Raw genomic sequence first — 11,657 nt, 5'->3', positions numbered from 1 at the left:
CGCCACCTCGGGTGTCCCTCCCCGCCCCCCTCGCGCCGGTCGCGCCTCGCTCGGGATGTCGGTGCCAGCCAAGCGGTGCGGGCGGCCGCCCGTGCTGTCCTTCCTGGAGAAGAAGAAGAGGAAGCAAAGCCTGGACAGGCGACGGGGGAAGACGAGGATCTACGTGGGGAACCACATCGACCGGTGGCTGACCCTGAAGGAGAAGTTGGATTTCAGAAACGATGCCGAAGTCGCGGGGTTTTTGCTGGACTTGTAAGTGACCCTTCCCCGCGGTATGTTCGCGTGAAGCAAACCCAGGCTTTTCTCAGTGGGTCTAATCCTGCGCCTGTTCCTGTAACGCAGGTACGACAACTATGACCCCCTGTTGAAAACGGCGGTGTGCGCACTGCCCGAGGGTGCGAGAAGCATCGCCGTGAAGGAGGGAAGGTCCCCGCCGCCCGAGGACACTTCTTTAATAGCAGCTGACGGAACGTGAGTGACGGTCTCTCTCTGCGTGGAAGTAACGCAGGAAAGGTTTTTTATCGGTCTTTAATCCCTCCCCAGGCCACTGTTTTCTTTGCCTTTTCTTTAACTTTATTTATTACTGAATCCAGTTCTTAAAATAACAAATCCAGTGTACAAAATAACACATCAAATGTTCAAAAATGCATCCAACCCGCTAAAATATACATACAAACAGGTGCCGATCTCCCACCGAGAGCACTGCCACAACCCAAATTAATATCCATTGAAGCCTTGTGCTCCTGCCCCCTCCCCACCGGTCTCTCTCAGCTCCCCAATGCCTCCATCAATATTTTTTTTTTTTTATTTCTTCATCTCTGTATAGTAATAAGCTCCTTCTTCTTCCCCTAAACTCCACACAGTACTACAGATCCCATATCCTCCACTCATCTCTACCCTCAAATTAATTCCAAATTAATTCCTAAGTGTTAATTCATAAAACTTGCACTTTGGAATTCAAAAATGTTTCTCATATTTTCTGGTTTGGAGCCAGGAGAAGATGCATTTTTAGCAGATTCCAAAAATTTCCATCAGATTTCCAAGTAAATGTTTTTTTGTCTTTTCTCCTGTAAAACACTGATTTGGTAGGACAGCTTTTCCATTTACTAAAACTTCCCAAACTTTTTTAAACCGGTCGGTGATGTTAGGGGTGTCACTTCTCTTTCAGATTTTTTGCAACTGTAATTCTTGCAGCCACTAGAAGATGAATAATCAATTCCCTGTGACACTTGCATGTTGCAGAGTTCTTGGGAAGGTTCAATAGAAACACTAAAAGGTTATCTCTTAATTGATATTATATTGTTATTTCCCTCACCATGTCTCCGTCTTTCCAAAACAGTTTAATTCTGGGTCCCATCCACCACATGTGGTAGAATCCTTCCAAATGACCACACTATTTCCAAAGCATTTAATTTTGAGTGGGGTGAGATGCCATCAATTTGGGACTTCAAAATTATTTTATTTTATTATTGTGCAGATGGGTGTGTGGGGATCATTGTTCCTGATACTCTTCCATTCTTATGCACTAATTTCTCAGCCAAGGTCAACAGCCCACTTTGTCATAAATGGTGTTTTTTCTTCTGTGTTATTAATTAAAATAGCTTTATATAACATAGAAAATAGGTCTGTGTGTTTTATAGGCATAGCCAGTCTTTTTTCAAATTCTGTCACGTTTCTACTGAGGTTTACCTTTCTTTGAGCGTGTGTTGAAAAGTGCCTCAATTATACATATTGGAAAAATGGGATTTTAATGTCGCCTGTAGTATGTTGTATTTCTTTAAAAGATACCAAAATGTTCTATTTAAATGTCCATAAAAGGTATGATTCTAATATTTTCCCAGATTTTAAAGCTTCCTAATAATTTATTAGGATTACATTAAAAATTATTATGTATAAGTGCTAAAGGTGATGGGTATAAGCTTAATTTTTTGATAGTACTGTTTTCTTAATAAATGTTTAAAGAGCACGTCTACATAAGCATCTGCAACTCATTTTAATAATAAAAAAAAAAAGAAAGAAAGGAAAACTCAGGATGTGCATAAAAGTCTGTTGGGTCTACTCACGTTGTTATCTGTTAAGTATAACATTTTAAATGGTATTTCAAAGTTGAATGTGTCCTTTTGGCATGCACGAAGAGATTTAATGTAGAAGTAATTGTTCAATAACAATAGGTATTTTTATGATGTAGATATGGCAACGATGACCAGCTGTCTAAAGAATCTACTTGTTCTGGACCTGAAGATGTGAGAATTGTAACTGTGAAAGAAGAGAGGGATTTGTCAGATGACTGCTTGTCAGCAGAGACAGATGACACGTTAGTGACAGTGTTATTCCTACATGTCTTATGTCTGAAAATATTTTGTGTTGATTTTTCATCACTTTTAATTTTGCTTATTAGAAATTCATCATTCATGTGGTTATTTGTTGTTTAAAAACAACTTGTATGCTATGGATGGCTCAAGTGCTGGGAGAACCTCAGAGATGGTTTGGGAAAGTTGGAAAAATCCTGAGAAGCACACAGCAAACCTGCTTGTCTACTTTCTGCTTTCTGTAATTGCACGTAACATTTTCAGACATAAATATAGCATATCCTACAGATATTTTACAGTGAAATAGTCTGTAGGTCTTGTTACTAAATGCAGTCTGTAGACAAAAAGGATTGTTACACACGCAGTTCATTTTGCTCAAAGGAAAAATATTTCATTGTTGGCTTTTTGAGTGATGTGACATACAAAGTGACTTGTTAACCTATCTAAAAATAGTGCCGTGCTCATGGAGGCAACCACACCATCAGTCGACTGCTGATTTCTTTTACTGCAGTACCACCAGTAACTGAGGCATTCACAGTTGAGATCAAAGGAGCCTCAAATAGGTATGATTGTCCATTACTCTTTATTTAGGTTTCATTTATCCACAACACTGTTACTGAATTATTTGGTCCACATCCTAGTTATCTGATCTTTTTAAAAAATATATTTTTTAATGTGTGCAGGGGGACACTGGGAGCCTAGGACATTACATTGGCATTGCATGGTGTGTCCAAACCCCTCGCTAATATGGTGAAGTATGTAAGGCATGCAGCATGTTTGTCTGAATCTCATTTTCTACTGTTACTCTTTGTGACTTTGCTAACTCTTCTCCCTTTGATTTTTGGCAGGTGAGCATGTGGGGCTTCTGAAAACAATTCTTCCTGTGATGCAGAATTATATTTACAAGCCCGTTGCGTAAAATTAAAGCAAATGGCAAGCTAGAGAAAGGTGACAAACTCAGAAACTTTCGTCAAGATGGCAGTTTTTAAAGTGTGACAGAACTCTAGTTTAGAAAGTAGCCTGGATCTGAAGTGGACGTTCCAGAACTGATCTAGCATGGGTAAGTGAATTTTTTTTATGGATTACTTTGTTTTATGTCCTCCTAATGCTGAGTTTTCCTTCTTTTTGATCTTTCTTTTTGATCCCACAACCAGCCTTCCTCAGTACCATGTGCAGCCTACCTCCCTTGTAGTCCCTGTGGTTGGGTATATTGTAGAGACACCCAAGCAAACTCTGCATATGCTAACTTCAGAAGTATCACAGCCACATTTGAATGATTCTGTGCTGGACAAGCAGCTCTCTTGAGAGGCAGAGCTTAGTTAGGCTGCCTGCAGTATCTACTAAGGCAGCTCTGCTGCTTCCTGTTTCAGGACTGGCTTGTGTCAAGACAGTGCATTGTTCTGAAGGTAATTCTGTAGTGCTGAGGAGTGTTTGAGAGGGCTGGGGCATTGGCTGATCTTACCAAGCCACTATTACATCTGCCCATTTACCACTATTTGAGACTGCTGTTCTAATATGTCCAAAATTCTATGCAGAGTGGTTTAACATCAATTAAGCTTTTTTCATAATCAAGGATTAGGCAAGTATATGGTAGTCTGGTGCCATCTAGCAAATGGCATGTATGTGAAGATGCATGTTGAGATTAACATTAGTTTACTCTGAAGACACGACATGCTAAATACATTTATTGTTAAAAAATAAGCCAGGTTTCTAGATATATGTACACTTCAGGATGTAAAATGAATAAATAGCAGTTAAGAACTAGAAAAGTTGGAAATACAAGCTTTTTTATTATGGAACAAGAATTATTTAAGACACTGAAACTACTGAAGAATGTGTATGTGGATCACTTGCATGGCCAAATATAGTGTCTACAAGTGGTAACATTTAGGTAAGATAAGTAGACTGCTGTTACTTGCAGCAATCTGCAGTGTATTTTTCCTTGTAGTATGCTTGTTGAGGTAGCATAGTACTATTAACCCCATTTTATATATGGGGAAACAGGTATGAAAATTGAATATGCTGCCCAAAGTTAGAGAGGAAAGGTCTCTCAAGGCAGGGAATTAAATCTGAGTTTCCTGAATCTGAAGTTAGCACTCTAATCACTAAATGAGTTATATCAAAGATGGTGGTGAGAGTCTCTCTCAGCTTAGCAAAAAACAGTTTGTTTCACTTGAAAAGGTTGATCCTCTACCTCTTCAGGATATTGTTTTTCTTTTTTGTTTGTTTGAAAGTTCTAAGAATTCAGTTCCGGTTGAAGAGTAAAGGGGGAGCAAGGTCTCCTGCTTCCCTGGGTTTTTGGGTGTAATGTTGTCCTTGAACACTTGAGAGAGAACTCTGTTTTGTGCACATATCTGAAGGCCCAGGAAATATTAATTTATTGTTCCCATAGCAAAGTGCCATGTACTTAGTTAAAGTACTGGTCTGTTTAGTAGTCATACTGCAGTTTGTTTTCCACATACCCTTACTTAGCTAATTAATATTTGTAAACAAATCATTTTAATGCAGCCTTTTGAACAATTGGCACATAGGACTGAAAGAGATCTCATGGGCCACCAAATTTAGTCTGATGCATTTGCAGAAAACTATTTACCAAGGATTCTCCAAATCAACACTTCAGACCCTTGCGCGCAACCGCAAGTCACAAAACAGCACTACGACAGGCCAGAGGTAGAAGCAGGGGCAAAGACTTTGAAGCACGTACAATGAGAGGTGAAATCTTCAAAGCTTTCCCTGGATCTGTGGTAAATCAAGATAGACTCCAATGACAAAAAACCCATTGAGATGAGAAGCTAGCATTTCTGGGATTTAAACCTACAGCATAATGTTAGGTGATTGTATGATGCATACAGAAGAATGCCTTCTGTCTTCATATTTATAAAGACTTATTTTGCTTAAACAGTATAAATGAACACTCAGTTTATTCAGTGAGCATATTCTTGTCAGTGCCCCAGTTATTGAGTTTTTCATTAGGGTAAAACTAAATTTGTGAAGTGAATTGGTCCTCATTATTGCTACTGCTCATGTAGTGACAGTGGTACTATTACAAATCTATGTTTCTGGGCCCTGGTATGTGTTGAAGTTGGACATAACAGTACCTCCTTTAAAAATGGTTGTTGCTAAAGAGTTTTGCTGACAGTTGTGGGTCCTTCCAAGATATACTGTGTACTGGAGGATACTCTTCTTTCCAAGGAGTCTTATTTGTTTGGACAGCTGGAAACCGGTATCCAAACTGGTCAGTTTACAACAGTTTAAACAAAGTTTGGACTATGAGAACACATCCAGTAGAGCAGGGATGTCAAAAATGTGGACCACGGGCTGGTTCCAGCACATGGAGCTCTGTCATCTGGCCTGCAGGGGTCTGGGAGGGGCCCAGGATTTCAGGGGTGAAGTGAACAGGTCCAGGGGCAGATCCGTTGATGAATTCCCAACAGGCTTCTGTATGCAGGCGCACATGTTGGTGATGGAGTAGTTAGCAAGGGGTGCATTAATCTTTGTGGCTAAGGAACCCACAATGGTGAATGCCACCACTCATACCACCACTGGAGGTGAATCTGGATCTAGCCTGTGAGGAACTTCACAGTCCAGATGTGACTCAGGGATCCAAGAATTTGACACCCCTGTATAAGACTACTAAAATGAAGATCATTAAACTGAAGATTAGTAGTCACCATCTATATGCACAGGTTTTTAAATACTTGAATGGGATGAGTTGGAGATTCCTGGACCTAAGAAATGAAAACTGTAATGTAGTTTTAAAGTCTTTGAACTTAATGTTCTGAGATGAATGGGAATAGTTCACACTACTTCCTAAGGGCAAATTTTATATTCTGTTTTTCAGTTCTAGAGGACTTTTTGTTAGTGTCTGCAGTGAGGATTTCCTGAAATTATCCCACCCTCCGATAGAAGAGTTGAGATGATGCATTCAAAATGCTGATAGCCCTTCTAACATGCTGTAGGAGATTTTCCTAGGATGCTCAGTGTAGATAAGGTATACTAGTGGAACCACTGCAGTTCTGACAAGGTTTGGAGGAGCTTGCGTGGGATATGAATACCTCCTCTCACAGATGATTCCGTTGAGGACCCGTGACTACTTTTCAGGGTACCTTTTCACCCTCACACCCTGTGTCAGAGCAAGTGATGAGGAGGGGTCCACCCTGAGGCTGCAGTAGCAACCACAGAGGACCTCTCCTGTGCTGCTGGATAGTGGACTTGTAGGGAGATGAGTAAATTGGTTTGCCTTAAAAGAATTTCTCTTTATAGAACCTGATCACTCAAGCTGCGTGTAGAGCTATGAGTTGAGCACCTCTTGTCACTTTGGATATATTCAGAATAGTAACATGGTTTTGGTTCAAATATGGAAGAGTATCTTTTTAGCCACAGATGCTACACATGGTTTAAAATCATTTAAAAAAAAAAAAAAAATCAGTTCACAAAGAATTGCCTCCTCTTCACCACTGATAAGTCGATTTTTCCAAAACTGACAGTTTTTACCAGCATGCTTTCAGCTGCAGCATTGCCAGTGCCTAATATGGAAATGCTTACTTGAACTAGAATGAACTGATGTAGCCAGTTTCCTTTTTTAGATTATTGTGTTAATATTTTATGTTAGGAAATGTTTACTTATATCATCTACCACTATTTTCCTACTGTAACTTCTGAAGTGAATGTGAGACTATATTTTTTGTTCTTACAGCGAAATAAGGTATTTAGCATACCTTAACTTTCATAGTTAAATTCATTGCTACATTGTATGCTAAACTAAGGAATTATATTGAAAATAAATATTGCAAATATATACTAATATGGCAAAAAGTATTGCACATGAGAGACAAAAATGAATTGTTACCAATTTTCATAATCCAGGAATTGGAAACAAAAATGGTCAAGTGACATTCTGTTACTAAATACTTTTCCAAATATAACTCCTGTGTTAATGATACCATATTTGTATTTAGATTTCTGAAAGTTGCAGAACTAGTATCTTTAATGATTATTCTCATATTTATTTTCAGACTGACCAACAGGAGGAGAGAATCAAGTGCTTGCTTAATGGTGCTCTGACATTTTTGATCCCATCTGGTTTTGCTGTGAGGATTTTTTTTAATGGAAAACTTACTGTAAACTGTAGAATAAAAGCTCATGTTAACTGTTGATCAGCCAATTAAAATTCATTAACTAAAATTTTACTGTGGTATGTTAACATTAATAAAGCATGCGGAGTGGATTGTTTCATAATGGGAGTCTGAAACCAGAGGTGACTGACACTGTTAAACATGGTTCTCTGATGGAAAAGAGAAACCATTAAACCACACTATTAGAAGATAATCTGAGATATGTTTGAGAATTATGCTTTGCTTCCTATAGTCTGGATTAACACATTAATAAAATTTTTAAGAATATGTTAATCTCCTGCAGCTATGAACAAGATGTATTTGAACAGGCTATCAGTACAAAGAGGCATTTAGGCTGTATTGTTCTTTTCCAGAAAATAAGAGAACAGGTCAGATATTATGTCATAGATTTATTTAGATGTATTTCATTGTTAACTATTTTGATCTCTCATTTTGGTCTGCCAAGTAGTGGAAACTAATGCTTTATGAATCTATCAATTATTTACTGTCTTGTTTATAAATAGGACACCAGCTTGGAATGCATACCATAATTATTGAAACTCAGTAGAGTCTAGCATGTTTTGCAAGTTTTTTATGTAGTTACTGATTGAGTAGTCTTGAAATTTGTTATTATTTCAGAATAGTGAATTGAGTGTGTGTTCAGTTCATGCGTGTCAAATGATTTTGCTAATATCTACGAGCTAAGTGGCCAAGAACTTTGAGATACTCTGTCAACCACACAGGCTTCAGATCTTGATCCTGCACCAATTAACTCAGTCAAAGCTTTTCTCTACTCATTGACTTGTTTGGGAGCAGGGTCAGGTTCTTGTTGAGGACACACAATATGCAGTTTTAAAAACCATTTTAGTTTACCTGTTGTAATTGAACAAATTCTTTGTTTTTAACTTGCTGTATTTCAAAAGTAGCGACAGAACAATTAACTGTAAGTTCTCCTGTTTGTATAACTATTTAAATGTTAAACTGCTGATTTATTTTTTAATTGAGCAGAAGGGAACAGCATTTGTTTTGAAACTGCCCTCTGAGAAGAAAAGTTTTAGCACTTCCCATGATCCCTTCTCTCTCCACCCTCCCCCCCCTTTTGTGCCTTTCAGTTTCCTCCTGGCTGCCTCATGTTCATTAATGCAATTCCAGCTATTGAAATGGGCTAGCTGAGAAGACAAACATTTCTTTAAACTCTTTCTCCAACTTAACTTTGGCATCACAGACCAAGAAGGATTCAACTCAGTATGGTCAGTCACATTCTGGAGCCAAACATACAAGAGCAGCTTCAGTGCACATTAACGAGAGATTTTTGGCAGGGAACTTGTTCCTGTGTCATGTTTAAGTACTGACTGCCAGTCTGATCTCCCCAAGTTTTACTAATTATAAGTACATACTTGATATGTTGCAGGGGTGTAGGTTGTAGCCGTGTTGGTCTAAGGACATAGGCAGACAAGGTTCCTTGGGTGAATTTGATATCTTTGGTCTAATAAAAGATATCAAATTCACCCAAGGAACCTTGTCTACTTGATATGTTTGTATTAAGAATAGCCTAAAATTACCTACACAGAGATTTTTCAATTTGTGCATTTGTTAGTTAAGCAACAAATTCTGGTTCTGCTAGTACATAGTATCTGAATATGGTACAGTGCATATAATTACCAATGATATCTTTTAATTTTTTTTTTTTTTAATTCCTGTTGTGACATACGCACTTAGGAGTTGAAGGGAATTGGAAATTGTGAAGGGAAAAGTAAACATTGCTCCTTTTTTGTTTTTGCAGTATTGCAGCATGCAGGGATTATCCTTCTAGAAGATGAGAAATAGTTGTACACTTCAATAGCTGATTTTGGAGGGCAGTGGTCTTGTCCAGTGAATCATGCAAAAAGCAAATTAAAGTATGAGCTCAAGTAAAAGGGAAGAAAAACAGTTGCAAAAGCTTGCTCTGCTGCTGTTCTACCAGTATATTAAGTCCAAAAGAGGCATGGGCAAATGGCCAGTTGAGTAAAGATGTTGACTACCCTCCCAACAACATTAAATCTGGGTGCATGGCCACAGGGCATGTCGAAGGATGGCGTCTTTTTCCATTTTTTACATATTGGCTTTTAATTGAAATACAGACCAGCAGTCACACAAACATTTTGCTTAATGTTGCATTACTTCTGCCCTGCGTTCTGTGTAGCCGTAGAACTACTGAATCTTTGCAATGTAAGCATTCTGGCTGGATTTAAATGTGGATATACTTGATACCTGCAATCTAAATGAAGACACATTTATAGTCATTTACATGGGAATTTGACTTCCAAAGCACCATATTTCATAAGTACTGCATTTTGAAGTTGTATTTATTCCCCTTACCTTTTGGCCTGGCAATATTTTTCCCTTGTTTAAAATCAGTATAGTGATGATTGGGCCCCATAGCTAAAGAAATATAAATATCCAATGGAAAACTTTAATGTATTTTGTTTAGAAACTCTTCCAATGATCTGTATTTTCTGTCACTCCATTCTTAGGGTGATTATAACACTTCTAAGGACAAGTTTATTTAATGTTTCTCTCAGACTGAAATAACTCCAGATGTTCAATTCATTCACAAAAACAATTGGAAAGAGCTGTAGCAGTAACAAAGGAAATTGCATTAAATTGTTGTCATCAATTAAATGACATCTACTTTAACTTTCAGTGGCAGGTTAATGTAATGGAAATATAAATGATATTAAGGATTGATTTAAAATTATACACCCTAGAAAATCTTGTGTACTTTTTCTCTGAGCCTTATGAATGAATAGTGAAATGCTCAGAGGTTTTAGAGACTAGGTTGTCGGCATGTAAAAAAAATGTTTTGGCTAATTTCATAAAAGTTATTTTATCCCTGTCCCTTGAAATCCTTTGTGACTTACTGGTTCACTGAAGGTACTTTTAACATCTTTATGCCTCATACGTTGCACAGATTTCAGGTATTTGAGACAGCAATGAAAGATTTGTTTTATTGTCTCTATAGAAACCAGGAGGTGACAGCTCTTGGTGAGGCAAGAAATGTGAGGTTAAGTGCTGAACAACATATTTTCTTTGCCTCTTTCTCTTCCCCCTTCCTCTCCACCCCATGTGCACACACATAATTGGTTAGTAGTGAGATCTAACGGCCATTTTCAGAGTTTAAAAGCAGCTTCCACTGAAGGGAATGCCAAGCAGGTAAATCTTGATCATTATTTTAAAGTTGCAAAATAACTTCCAAAATACAACTCCCCCCTTAGTAGTGGTATGCCTTGTTCTGAAATGTTTTCCTGTTACAGTGAAGCTAAAGTCCCATGAAAAGAGGGTTATTGCAGTATTCAAATCCCGTTATCAAGAGTCAGGCAGCTTAGACAACAAGCCTAGAACGTCTTAAAAATGAAAATGTTCTCATTACATAGTCTGTTGGAGGCCAGCCTTTTTGGCAGCCATGCCACAAATTAATCCTGTATCCTCCCCAGGTACCAGTCTGATCCCTTTCCCCTGCCTGATCTGCTACTCTGCTTTCTGCTCCCAGCCCTGTGCTCCCTGTCTCCTCTCTTTCTGCTTCCTTCCCTGTGCTTCCTGTTCAATTTTGCTGCCTTGCTTTCTGCTTCCTGGCCCATCCCTGGTCTGCCACGTGCCACAGGCTGCCTGTGCCATAAATTGTCCACTTCTGGCATAGTGTATACCTTTCCTTTTGTCAGTGCCATTTCGGTTAACCAGAAAGGAACTGAAATGAGTGAATTCCTACTATCCGGTTCTCTGTATAGGGTTCTTGCTGACTTCAGACACCTGGCTCACAGAAAAGAATGACCCACACTACCTGTTGAATGGTGTTGCATGTCTCTGTGAACATGATGCGATTGGGTTTTGTTCTGTGTTTTATTTAGTAAAACCATAGCTGAAGAGATGCCATTGCAATTCCTGCTTTGGGGAGGTAATTGTTTGGCCCTTTTTTGTAAGGGAAGTAATTCTCTAATATAGAATGTTGGAGGTGTTTTTGACTAATGATTAGGTTTTGTGATCTTTCGCTCATGAACACCATAGAGTACTACGTTTATGTCTTCTTCAGGGATATAAATTGTGAAAATACAATGGGGAGGGGGGATGAAATCAAAAGGCAAGTCTCTGTTTTAATTATAGTAAGTGCACTCACGGGTTTGTACAAAGACAACTAGCAATTTTGGTGCCCTAGGCAGAGACTCAGAGACCCTGGATACTTCTGCTGTGCTATGGCCTC

At 38.6% G+C, this 11,657-nt stretch overlaps 1 protein-coding gene across 8 annotated transcripts in view; it reads left to right on the top strand.

Moving 5' to 3' along the window:
- Positions 1 to 6: 6 nt before the first annotated feature.
- The window catches only part of FOXK2 (forkhead box K2), a 93,899-nt gene continuing 82,248 nt past the window's right edge, over positions 7 to 11,657 (top strand). For 5 of the 8 annotated variants that reach the window (XR_001358450.2, XM_025210173.1, XM_006028739.3 and 2 more), the window contains exons 1-3: positions 7 to 252; positions 343 to 471; positions 2,189 to 2,314. Coding sequence is in view for 4 of the 8 variants with exons in the window: in XM_025210173.1 (XP_025065958.1) it covers positions 56 to 252; positions 343 to 471; positions 2,189 to 2,314 (452 nt within the window). In the remaining 4 variants the exon portion in view is untranslated. Of the gene's footprint in view, positions 253 to 342; positions 472 to 2,188; positions 2,315 to 2,762; positions 2,873 to 2,992; positions 3,065 to 3,157; positions 3,370 to 7,324; positions 7,400 to 11,657 lie in introns of those variants that run through there. The other 3 variants (XM_025210177.1, XM_025210178.1, XM_025210179.1) reach the window with 3 other exon arrangements.

The sequence above is a fragment of the Alligator sinensis genome, unplaced genomic scaffold, assembly GCF_000455745.1.
Source record: "Alligator sinensis unplaced genomic scaffold, ASM45574v1 scaffold694_1, whole genome shotgun sequence".
NCBI lineage: Eukaryota > Metazoa > Chordata > Crocodylia > Alligatoridae > Alligator > Alligator sinensis.
The sequence above is the reverse complement of the archived record's forward strand: the minus strand, read 5'-3'. Positions and strand labels throughout refer to the sequence as shown.